Source organism: Periplaneta americana, chromosome 4, assembly GCF_040183065.1.
Source record: "Periplaneta americana isolate PAMFEO1 chromosome 4, P.americana_PAMFEO1_priV1, whole genome shotgun sequence".
NCBI lineage: Eukaryota > Metazoa > Arthropoda > Insecta > Blattodea > Blattidae > Periplaneta > Periplaneta americana.
The window spans coordinates 204,784,691-204,798,606 of record NC_091120.1 but is presented as its reverse complement, the minus strand read 5'-3'; the positions used below and the strand labels follow the sequence as shown (position 1 = coordinate 204,798,606).

Sequence of the window (13,916 nt, the reverse complement as noted above, 5' to 3'; positions counted from 1 at the left end):
ATGCAACGTATACATCCACGCAAGAACAAACCATAATGCTGCAAAAGAAGGTGCTGAGTCTGCCTTTTGCAATGTTACATATGATGACAAATGACTGACAGCAGAAAGTTGAGTATTGATAATCCACTTCCACAATTGAAGAATTCCTAAAATATTTGTTTCGTCGGTAATTTATTTTTCCAATAAATCATTTTTTTTTATTTCATACTTTTTTCGTTACTTGCTAACGTCGTTGTGGAACTATGTCATAATCTGGGATTCAAATTTAACCAAAGTTCCCCTTAAATATTGGCCTTAAAATCTAATATAGGATAAACGAAAACAAAACAAGATTTTAAATTTTGTACACTGAAATATAAGTGGGGTCTTGTGGGAAGTCTTACATTCCAGTAAATATGGTAATGGATTTCAAACATCACAACAAATTGAGAAATAATGCTCAACTAAAACTCTAAACCTTCTGTCTATTTTGTGCACGGTGAAGCAGACCAGCTGCAGTACAATGAGTATTAGGTGGTTTTGCCGTAGATAATGCAACACTAAATCAATTCTTCACATTCCACTTCCTACTACCATTTATTGTAATAGCAGCTGTAATAGTACATTTATTATTTCTCCATCAAACAGGATCAAATAATCAGATCTAACTCACCTCTCAAGACACACCTCAGGTTCTTCCACACTTACGTCATCATCTTTCAACTCCTTCTTGACCGCAGGTGGTTCCCACAGGGTGTCCTCCTGTGAGACGACATCTGACTTCAGTGTTCAACTTGACACAAATGAACAAAAATACCAACTGCCCTGCCCAAGTAACAACTGACCAGACATTGTGGGTCAGCATGCACACAAGTGACATAACCAATGCTCTTATATTAGGAAAGAGCATTAATTCTCTAGAAATCATCTTGAAATAATAAAAGCCAGGAAGCTTGTAATTTGTTATATCATTGGTACCATGTTCCCCATTTGACATGAGGTTTGTAGCTTTCTTTGGACTGTAAGTAAGGCCTGTTTCATAATTCCAGCACAAAGAGAGCCAGGTCCCCAAATGATTGGGCGCAGGCAAATTTATCTGGCTTTGTCCTTCACAGTACCATCTTCATTCATCATCTGTCTCTACTGCACTTGATAAAAGACTTCTATTATATAGACAGTACCTTCCTGTAAACTCTACTAAAATGAGAAACTGCATGCAAAACAAATCATTATATAAAAATTTTTAAAATTGAAGAGACCCTATCACACATTACTACAGTCTGGCACTCTGCTTTGCTTTGTATTGTATTTATTAATATTCCATGGTATTCATACATCGTTTCACAGCTAGAATATGGAAAAAGTAAAAAAACTTAATACTATTATAAAGTCTTAATTTATAGTCACAGCCTAGATGAAATATATACAGACGAGATTTACAATATAGTCTACTAGTACAACACAAAGTTTTAGTATCAATTTCATGAAGCGTTACTGAATGTCATGAATTCACCTAAAGAATACAAGGCGTGAGAAATTAGGTACTTCTTTAATTTGGCCCTAAATAATCTTATGTTTTGAGTTTCATTTTTTATATCGATAGGGAGGCTATTAAAAATTTTTACTGCCATATAACGCACTCCTTTTTGATAGCACGATAGACTTGCCGATGGAGTATGAAAGTCATTTTTTGACGTGTATTTATGCTATGAACTGTTGAATTAGTTACAAAGTTTTCACGATTATATACGAGGAAGATTATTAATGAAAAAATATACTGACAAGCCATGGGCATTATTTGTAGTTTTTTTTTTAAATAGTCCTACACGATTCCCTAGATTTGGCACCTACTATTACTCTAATTACTATTTTTTGTAATAGGAATATACCATTACTATCTGTGGAATTTCCCCAGAATATTATTCCAGAACTCATTACCGAGTGAAAGTATGCAAAGTATATTGTTTTTAAGGTATTGTTGTGGCTTCGTAGATTTCTAGAATTCTTCGACCAGTACAGCAGAAGTACTCTATTCTTTATAGAATTGAAACTCTTTCATGTTAAATAACATAAGTAGACAGTGATGTTGCAGCACATTCTCGTCTAACACACAAACATCAAAAGTCAATACTATAGTGAGGATCACATAAGAGTAGTTCCTAAAAGGCTAATTTGACCATCTCTTCAGTATTGCCAACTAATACCAGATAACACCAAAGAGGGTAATGTCCAATGCCAATTTACTACTACAATAATAATAATAATAATAATAATAATAATAATAATAATAATAATAATAATAATAATAATAATAATAAAAATAATAATAATAATAATAATAATAATAATAATAAAAATAATAATAATAATAATAATAATAATAATAATAATAAAAATAATAATAATAATAATAATAATAATAATAATAACAACAACAACAACAACAATGTAGTATTAACAATAACAATGTCTTGTTTATTTCCTACATCTCATCTGTATGTTTGAGGGGTTTTCTAAATGGTTCAATAATTTGTGAGGGAGTATATTTTCCTCCTGGACCTCTCACGCATTATGTGGGTAATTAGTAGATTAGTATGATCTAACATTAAAATGTACTTTGACAACATGAAATTCAATGTTTTGACTAAGCAGTTTACGATTCACGAAACCTAACCTAAAATGTATTTTGTTTGATCACGTGAAATGATTAGTATGAATTCCGAAAAGAGAATATCACTTTGAAATGTATACTCAAGTTAAAATACATACTTCTAAGTCTCCACCATGCTATTTTCTCTCTAAGACATTTTAATAAAGATCTGAACACTAAAAAAGATATTTCTGTCATTAGCCACGTGCATGTTTCATACAAAATAGGTCTGTAAGTTATATCTTATTTAATTACACTTACCGGAATATAATGTTGAATTAAAATCACAATGCAACATAACTCAATAATGTATTGATAATAATACCAGCATTACTAATAAATTATTAATTATGTTCAAATTTCAAAAGCTTGGGGACTTCCCCATTTCATTAGTTTGCTTTACTGCAAACCAAAATTATTGCTGCCAAGATAACAGTTACAAAATAACTGTCAGTTGTTGTATTTGTCAGTTTTCGAGATTCGAAACAAAGTTGGTAAAAGAAAATTCAACCTGACATCTAGAAACTCACTATAATCCACTAGCATATGTAGTAATGGGGGAAAAATGGTTAGTTTCACCCTTAGGGTATTAAGGCCGTGTCTCAAAGCTCTAGTCCATACTACACACTAGTGACTAGCAACTAGGTGACTTGTAAACTACACACTAGGAAGCTTTGGACATGTATGCTTGAATCATGGCCTTCTTTATAGACTATTTTTCTAAAAACCATGACATCACAGTGCAGCACTGAATTTAGAACGCAGTGTCCTAATGCAGTTTCATTACGAATTATGTGGGAAAGATGAGGGCTTAATATATTACAATAATGTTTAAAACCTTGTACAGAAGGTACTAACAATGCCAGTATTCAAAGTTAACGTTTATTCTACATTATGTTTACATTAGTTCACTTCCAAAGCATTTTGAGATTTCATAACCCCAATTGCTGATGAGGTATCCATGTTTGTTTAGTGAACAAGTTATCAATCAAGCAAGCATTTTCGTTTACTAGCTACTACGGACTTGATTGCTATGCACTATGTAGCTTTGGATCATAACTTCTGACGTCACATCCGGCTATTTAGTCAACAATCTAGTTCACTTCAGCTGAAAATGTAGTTTTGAGACACGGCCTAAGTAAGCTCACCTGGACTATAAGGTGAGACACATACAACATTATTAAACAATTGTACCCAGTTTGTCTGCCATTTATGGAAATAATATTATGGCATTGAAAACTCCATTTGGTGCCAACAACAAGTCTAAGTTATTAGCGGGTGGGATCAAAATGTACTAAACATTCAGTCATCAGACTTCTCTGGTTAAATCCCATTAGTAAATTCTGTCTACTCACCACTTCCTGCTTGACCTCGACGAAAGTGAAGGGCGTCTCCTGCTTCACGTCGTCGGTCTGCGGGGACGAGGGCAGAGTCTCACTGTCTGACTCTGGCTCCACCTTCACAACGTCCATACTTCCCTGCAAGCACAGCAGTCACCTCATGCAGCTGTTGCAGATAAATAAGTTATCATTATTACTACACATTTCAATAATATGGTTCATTAGCTCATTCCACTCTTGTGACGGGTTTCAAGCAACATCAGGCATTCACAAGCCTTGGGACTCTCTGATCATGTAACCTACATGGTGCAGGCCACCCCTTATGAAAACACAGGACATGACAAACAGTGCACATCTAGTGAATCTTCACTTCCACGAAAGAATCAATCCAATTCTGTTATACTGTTCAAGTCAAAGACAAAAATTCAGATTTATAAAACATTAGTTGTGCCAGTTTTATCACATGCAACCGAAACATGGGCATTGAGTAAAAATAATGAAAATCGATTGAATACATTTGAACGAAAAATTTTGAGAAAGATATCTGGGCCCTTGAATGACAATGGTTTGTGGAGAAAAAGCTTCAATTGTGAGAACTATGATCGGTATAAAGACACTGATCTGCTGCGGAAAATTAAAATCAATACACAGTTGGATGGGTCATGTGGCCCGGATGGAACCAAGTAACCCAGTGAAGCATATCTTCTCAGGAAATTCCGAGGGAAGGTGGAAATTGGGACGACCGAAAACCTGATGGATGCACCAGTGTATAGGTAATTAAGTAGCCTATGGACACTTCACGTCGGTACCTTCGATGTAGCCGGACTGATTTCAATGACCTTCAAGCCAGCTAGAGTGTGAGATTCTGCCTTCTCTCTAGAGTTGGCGCTGACATCACACCAGCTAGCAGTCGACACAGCAGAAATATAACACATATAATTAATACATCTAGGTACATTATGTACTCAAATAAAATAAATTGGATCCATAAAATAATAAATCCGTCATTAACTGTAATGTCTAGACTCTAGAGTTCCTTTATAATGAGAGTTGAGACGTTGACCCCAACAACAATTAAAATATGTAATGATTTGATAGCGCTGAAAATGGAAAAACAAAACTCTTACGAGAAGTAAAACCATATACCTATATTATATTATATACAAATATTAAACGAATTCGATACTTAATTTTATAATATAATGTATATCTGAAATATAAAAAATTATTAATAACCTTACAACTAGTTCGTCACTGAGAAATAAGGAAAAGCTGTTAACTTGAATTTATTTGAAGCAAAGCGTTACTGGATTATGCAATAAGGTAGGCGATGTTTGGATCCTGTGTCTCAACTCTATTCTCAATTATTATCTTAGCGTATGCTCGATTACACTAACCTCTAGTGCTTGAAAGTGGAACTAAACGCTGGCGCACAGAGAAACAAAACACAGAAAAATTCGCTCAGTGTCCATTCTTTATAATCCCTATTCGCTACTTGCACTGTGTTGAGAGGGATTCGAAAATCATGATTGTCAGGAATTGGAAAAACAAGGCAATAGATAGGAACCAATGACAAAACATTCTGAAGCAGGCCAAGACTCAACCAGGGTTGTAGCGCCAGGGATGATGATAACACTGTTCAAGTATCAATGTATAATAATAATAATAATAATAATAATAATAATAATAATAATAATAATAATAATAATAGTAATAGTAATAGTAATAATAGTAATAGTAATAATAGTAATAATAATAATAATAATAATAATAGTAATAATAATAATAATAGTAGTAATAATAATAATAATAATAATAATAGTAATAGTAATAATAATAATAATAGTAATAATAATAATAATAATAGTAATAATAATTTATTTTTTATTTACTTATTTAGAATATTAACGTGCAAAAACAACAGCACAAGGCCAATTACAATTTTGCACGATACAAAACAGAACAAAACAACAAATGATGATGAGAATGAATGATAGAAAATGGCAATGAGATGAAATACAAACAATATAATGGTCTACATCAATCATTGATCAAATAATAATTATAAAATTAGTACAATGAGAATTGAAATAATGGAATGGTCTACATGAATCAATAGACCAAATGCAAGAAATATATGGACAAATAATTATTAAAATTAGATCAGCGAGTTAAAACTCAAAGATATACTACACATTAAATGGATCCAAGTTGAATCCATGCAAATTAGCATATTTAATGCATCTGCAGACCGGAGAGAGAGATTTAGGATTCTTATTATAAAACAATTTATGAAATCTTAAACCATTAGCAGGAATACGAAGACTGATATTGCTTATGAAAGATTCACAATCAATATCACCCTTAATGACTTTGCAAAAAAATAAATAATCAAGATCCTGACGTCTGGTGAACAAACTACCGCAACTGAAATAATTGCATTTAATCTCATAGTTAAAATCGGAATTTGGTAAAAATCTATAAGAACACAAGGAAATAAATTTTCTTTGGATATTCTCCAATTTAGCCGAGTCAGTGGAAGTAATGGAGTTCCATACAACAGATGCATATTCAAGCTTGGATCTAACCAACGTATAGTATAAAATTAATAAACACATAGGAGTGGAAAAAGAATAAGTTATAGACCTAATTAGACCAAGCATTCTTAACGAATGGGTATAAATATATTGCACATGATCATGGAAATATAATTTTGAATCAAGTAGGACACCAACATCTCTAATACAATCTTTCCTAGTAATTACGACATTACTGAGAGAATAGTTAAATTTTAGGGAGATAGTTTTCCGTGAAAAGGAAATAACAAAAGTTTTGGATTGATTAATTTTCATTCCATTTTCAACAGACCATTGTGAAATTGAATTAATGTCATTTTGAAGAATTTGACAATCAACCAAACTATTAATTTTGCGAAAGATTTTGAGATCATCCGCAAACAAAAGGCAGCTAGAACTTATTCTTTTACTTATATCATTTATAAATAATAAAAATAAGAGAGGTCCCAAAGTAGACCCTTGAGGAACACCGCATAACCTATTAAATGGAACCGAGAGAGAATTACCTAGTCGAACACAAGACTGTCTATCTGTTAAATAATTTTCAAACCAATTAACATAGTTAGTGGAGAGACCAAAATTACTTAATTTATTTAATAAAATTTTGTGAGGAACAACATCAAATGCTTTGCTAAAATCAAAATAAATTGAGTCAATAATAATAGTAATAATAATAGTAGTAATAATAATAATAATAGTAATAATAATAATAATAATAATAATAATAGTAATAATAATAATAATAATAATAATAATAATAGTAATAATAATGATAATAATAGTAATAATAATAATAATAATAGTAATAATAATAATAGTAATAATAATAATAGTAATAATAATAATAATAATAATAATAATAATAGTAATAATAATAATAATAATAATAGTAATAATAGTAATAATAATAATAATAATAATAATAATAATAATAATAATAATAATAGTAGTAGTAATAATAATAATAATAATAATAATAATAATAATGAAAACATTACTTTACCTTATGCTGGTTGGTCTTGATACCTTCTTGCACGGAACCATTTACGCGTACTTGCCATGTGCAGAATGAGTGACGTCAGAGATCCGGCTGAACATACCTGCGGTTATATACAACATACAAGAGTGAATGAGAGTTTCGGGTTGGCAAGCACTGAAAACTCTAACTTAAGCTACTAATTGTGATTGAATATGTTCACTGTAACATCTCCCCCACTATTATGACAGTATTACCAACATCACTCATTCCGCACATCGCAAGCACACATGAATATGTCCCTTCAAGAAGGATAAAGGATAAAAGTGCAATGACCAGATAAACAGAATATCACACATAATCGCTGAATGAAAACTAATTTTGTAATTCTAAGAAACTATATGGACCATTCTTCAGCTGACGAGGTAATAACATCTACAATGCGATTATTATGGCTGTACACTAAATTCCCGCATGTCCACTCCTGACAAGTGACAGCATAAAAGCAAAGAGCACACTATGTACACTCACACTCCGCTAACATGATGAAGGCAGCTATCCCGAGCTTGATTTTATGATGCCTGGGCCCAGGATGGAACCTTGTGCCTGAATTTACATCGGCTCATTGTCCACTGTACATGTGCAATAGCTGTACCAGAGCGACAGGTTGCCTGGGTGGCATTCACCAATCGGGTGCACATGGGTGGGCCACAACTGGATCCCATCCTTAGATATGTGCCAAACCCTTCCTGTATCAGCACCAGAAACTCGTACTACACCCCAAGACTTCATTTCAACCTATTCTAACTACTGTAGATGATAGACAAAATGACAGGAAGGTGGAGTGTGTTTGTGGAATGAGATCCTCCTCCAGTCTTGACACTGAATTGCTAGCTATTGATGCTGCTCTTCAGTGTGTTACTCAAATTTCTGAAAAATCTATTTGCATACTTACCGACTCCAAGGGGGCTATATTTAATATAGTTAAATATGTACCAAACCTATATGCACATAGAATTATTCCAATTCAGAAACAACTAAGTAAACTAAAAGAACTCCAAAAGGAAATAACATTTCAATGGATACCTAGTCATTGTGGTATACCTGGAAACGAGAAAGTCGATAATATTGCAAAACAGGCGACATATTTGCAACCAAGACCTCTTCAAGTGATATCACTATCCAGTGCTTTTGCTTCAGTAAAGTCTCATTTTACAAACCTATGGATCAACAATTGGCTCTCTTCTGACAAAGGAAAAATTTTACAGTCTGTACAAAAGAAACCAAATGACCTGGAAATGTACAAAAACTTGCCCAGACATGTTCAAACATTTTTAACAAGAGCCAGAACAGGTCACATTGTCACTCAATTGTACCTACACCGATTTCACATTTCTGATAATCCTACTTGTCTGTGGTGTAATAATCATGATGAAGATCTGGAACACATTCTTCTGTACTGTCCATCCATAAACCACAAAAGAAGTAAATTAAAATCATCAGTACCAGTTGCAGAAGACACAGCCCTGCAGATATATTGACTACACCCCACCTCTGGCTACTAGCAACAGGCATCTATAATGAACACCGATCAAAATACCCCTCATTTCTCGTGAAAAACAACAACTGAATATACTACAGTGTCAGCAAACAGCTGGATACATTAAGAAGATTGATTTGAGGGAAGTGGGAGTACCTTGAGAAAAGTCCTCTGCTTTGTCCATCAAAAATTCCATTACGACCTGGCCAGAGATCGAACCCGGGCCTCCTGGCTGAAAGATCAGAGCCATAGACATGCCTCAATGCTAGGATGGTCACTTAGCCAATTACGATACTCTGTTCACAATTTAGAAACATCGTACTAAATTCAATAGCCAACTTTTTTCTTAGGGCTTTTTGCTCCACTATAGACCGAGGGCTTAAAAGTTCAAGTACCAGTATGCCACTAACGTGTTCATATACCTTTGACAGTAAAGAATTTGAAATAGTCCTAGTTTTCTCTTGATGACCACGCCGATCTCTTTCCAATCTGCCAGTTCCTTTGACCTTTTCACGGACAGTGCGTAATCTCCTTTCACGTAGGCCATGAATGTTTCAGAAGGCGACAGCACAGACATTGAAAGAAACCCTCTGTGCATCACCCTGTAGCTCACAGTGCTCAGGCTGCGAGAAGGTCTGCCCAGCGAATAGGGATTATAAAGAATGGACACTTCGTGTCGGTACCTTTGATGTAGCCGGACTGATTTCAATGACCTTCAAGCCAGCTAGAGCGTGAGATTCTGCCTTCTCCCTAGAGTTGGCGCTGACATCACACCAGCTAGCAGTCGACACAGCGGAAATATAACACATATAATTAATACATCTAGGTGCATTATGTACTCAAATAAAATAAATTGGATCCATAAAATAATAAATCCGTCATTAACTGCAATGTCTAGACTCTAGAGTTCCTTTATAATGAGAGTTGAGACATTGACCCCAACAACAATTAAAATATATAATGATTTGATAGCGCTGAAAATGGAAAAACAAAACTCTTACGAGAAGTAAAACCGTATACCTATATTATATTATATACAAATATTAAACGAATTCGATACTTAATTTTATAATGTATTATATTATTTTATAATATAATTTATGATATCTGAAATATAAAATATTATTATTACAACTAGTTTGCCACTGAGAAATAAGGAAAAGCTGTTAACGTGAATTTATTTGAAGCAAAGCGTTACTGGATTACACAATAAGGTAGGCGATGTTTGGATCCTGTGTCTCAACTCTATACTCAATTATTATCTTAGCGTATGCTCGATTACACTACCTCTAGCGCTTGAAAGTAGAACTAAATGCTGGTGCACAGAGAAACAAAACACAGGAAAATTCGCTCAGTGTCCATTCTTTATAATCCCTATTTGCTGGTCTGCCCTTCACACGTGACCTTTTCACCTCTACACTTTCCATGAAATTGTTTAAATATCCATTTTGCATATCGTAACTCCCAATTGCCCAAAATTCACGAAATATTTCATCAATTTTTTCTTTGCCCACTTTATCGAAGCAACCACACTGACAAGGGGGTCCTACTGCTCTTGCTGTAACAACTTCCTTTGCTTTCACGCTTACATATTCTTCACCATGATTTCGTTTCTCTTTAGCTATACTTACTTTCCACTTTGATTTATCGACAGAGCGCTTCCTAGAATGGTTGGGGCGATCACGTGATGATCCACTATTTGTGTCACTCATAGTTTTTACCAGAATTGAACGGTTTTAAATTCCCGCAATTTAAAACCACAAACTGCAAGTCATTTGTATGAGAATCTATGACGCGACGTTACAGCTAATTATTCTAAGCTTGCCTGTATCGTCGGAGATCGAGAGTGCACTAAAGAATCAAGTGCAGTAGGCTATGTACTGAAAGAACAGTAACTGGACCCACATCGTGTAGCTACTCAGCAGGCATCCCAAAGAAAACACATTCCGGATGAAGAGGGTTCATTGTATATAGCTGTGAACAGAGACAGTATCGTCAGAAATATGAAATATGGATTCAAGGGAACAAACACCCACAGAGTAATATGGAAGGCACTGACAGGCAAGAACAGTTTTATAAATATATCAGCAAGTGAATTATTTCCCATTGAATTTTGTCAAGCGCATTCCAGTTTATGCTCTAATTTAAATTTCCTGTGATAAAAGACTACAGTGTATATCGCACCCTTAAAATAATAGTATCGTAACTACCAAAAGTTAGTTTTGACTAAAAGCAAAATAATATTTCCAAGTCGTATGAAAAATCAGGTTTACCAGTATCAGTACGAGTTCTGCAGACTTTGCACTTGAACTTAGAGATACATTTCTAGTGTTTGATAGAGAATTAAATAAAGATTACAAAAATACTTATAACTCAAAATTCAATTTTTGGCAGTTTTACAACAGTATTATTCTAGATAGGGTTACCATCAGTCCGGCAAAAAGAGGACATGTTCTCTTTTTTAATCATTAAAAAAAAAAAAAAATTTGAAATGTCCGGCATTTCGGATTTCAACTAGAATTAGTATGAATATTGAATAATGTGTGATATTATAACCCCCAAACTTAGCTCAGCATGCTTCGCAATTAGGTCGTTACAACAATTTCTAAACAGCAGTATCTTAAAGACAATATATTTTGCCTATTTTCATTCCATTATGTCCTACGGAATAATATTTTGGAGAAATTCTGCTGATAGTAAAAATATATTTTAATTACAAAAAAGAGCCATTAGAATAATAGTTGGAGCAAAGGCTAGAGAATCATGTAGATTATTTTTAAAAAAATTAGAGATTCTGATTTTAACAAATCAATACATATACTCTATAATAAATTCCCTCTTATGTAATAAAGAAAATTTTCCAACTAACTCAGCCATACATAGTTTAAATACCCGCAGAAAGAATGATTTTCATACGCCATCATCAAATTTATCATGCTATCAAAGGGGAGTACGTTACATGGCGATAAAAATGTTCAATAGTCTTCCTGAAGACATTAAGAATCATAGCCAAAACCCTCCATTATTTAAGGTAAAACTAAAAAATTACTTAATATCTCACACTTTCTATTCTGTAGACGAAGTCTTAACATTTCACAGCACTGTGTAAATTTTTTTTTTTTAGTAGGTTATTTTACGACGCTTTATCAACATCTTAGGCTATTTAGCGTCTGAATGAGATGAAGGTGATAATGCCGGTGAGATGAGTCCGGGGTCCAACACCGAAAGTTACCCAGCATTTGCTCATATTGGGTTGAGGGAAAACCTCGGAAAAAACCTCAACCAGGTAACATGTCCCGACCGGGAATCGAACCTGGGCCACCTGGTTTCGCGGCTAGACGCGCTAACCGTTACTCCACAGGTGTGGACGCACTGTGTAAATATTTTAATACTATTAAATGGTAAACATATTACATTGTATAAAATATTATTGTTATTAAGGTATTAATTCTGTACATATTTCATATTTGCATTTTATATGTATTGCATTTATATTTAAACGTAAGAATTGGACATGTTCTTTATTCTATGCTATAAAGCAAATGTAAGAATATTATGGAACGAATAAATCTATCTATCTATGCATAGAATAGGATCTAAACAAATGGTGAAAACCTAGTGTAAAAGAATTTAACTGCTTTCAATGGTTGAAGCTGGAGCACATAAAAAACATAAAATATAATGACCTACTGACATGCATTGAATTCTTACTCTAAAAATATCACTATTCATGAATCTAAGCTATTTTATCAATTTTATTCTGCAATGTACAAAGATATGTCAATCAAGTTAATTTTGACAAAGATGTAACTTTAGATAAACAATGGTGCAAATTCTTCAATTCCAATAGTTCTGCGAGCACTGAATCTTTCTCAGAACTCTTAAAAATAAATCAATTCTATTTATTTATCCCAAGTCACAATGAAACTGTTGAGAGAGTATTTTCCCTATTCTCTGCTCAATGGATAAAAGAACGAAATCGCATGCTAACGGAGACAGTCAGAGGTACCATCATGGTGTAATATAATTTCAAGGACATGTACTGTGAGCAGTTCCACAGTTATTTACTACAAGATGCAAGTTTGTCTCTTCAGGCACTTCTGCACAAAGTGGGCTCCACCGATACGTGGATAGATATAATACTGATCCAGCAACTACCTAGTGAGAAGACTAAGGTGAGTCATTGCTTTTATCTTTAATTTTGTTCATACCGATTTTTAAAAAGTCCTTTTTTCAGTAATGTTCTCTTATTTTAGATTCCCTGCCCTCCTATAGATTTGGTAACCCTAATTCTAGGGGTGCGATATTATGATCCCGTTGCTACTCTCACAAAAGAAGTCCTCAAGTTAACACAGTATTTCTTTCAACAGGAATTTCATCCATTTAGAGAACTATGACATTTGTAGTAATGAAAGAACAGTGTTATGAATATCGATAGACTGGCACATATTATAGCTATTCTAAGCGCCTTGAATGCAATATATTTACGTGTCGTGAGCTGAAATTTATGACTAAAATAAAATTATACATATTTCGAATCTGTGTCTGTTTTCATACCTTCTTGAACAAGACTTTTGTGCAGAAAATAGTTCGCTAAACGTGAACTTCTTTTACAAAATAGTGGGCTATTCTTAGGTAGCGTATCCACATACCCTTGAAAAATGCCCATGAAGCATCAGACTAGACGACATCTGCAGCTCGAATGTCTAGCACTCACCACAGTACACTGCACATTTAATTATTTTAAAGTGTTAATACTCACCTAACCTAATTATAAATAATGTAAATGCCCTCAAAATGAATATGCAAACCGATAACAGAGATTATAGAAATTAAGTCAATGCCTCCTAGATCA

General features: G+C 33.7%; 1 protein-coding gene across 6 annotated transcripts in view; it reads right to left on the bottom strand.

Annotated features, from left to right (window-relative positions):
- Positions 1-13,916, bottom strand: part of LOC138698669 (uncharacterized) — a 57,827-nt gene extending 43,911 nt beyond the window's left edge. For 2 of the 6 annotated variants that reach the window (XM_069824814.1, XM_069824816.1), the window contains exons 1-4: positions 13,824-13,916; positions 10,693-11,035; positions 3,985-4,107; positions 653-741 (exon numbers count right to left, since the gene is read on the bottom strand). In XM_069824814.1, coding sequence (XP_069680915.1) covers positions 653-741; positions 3,985-4,107; positions 10,693-10,773 — 293 coding nt within the window. In that variant the 5' untranslated portion in view covers positions 10,774-11,035; positions 13,824-13,916. Of the gene's footprint in view, positions 1-652; positions 742-3,984; positions 4,108-7,548; positions 9,159-10,692; positions 11,036-13,618; positions 13,772-13,823 lie in introns of those variants that run through there. The other 4 variants (XM_069824818.1, XM_069824817.1, XM_069824815.1 and 1 more) reach the window with 4 other exon arrangements.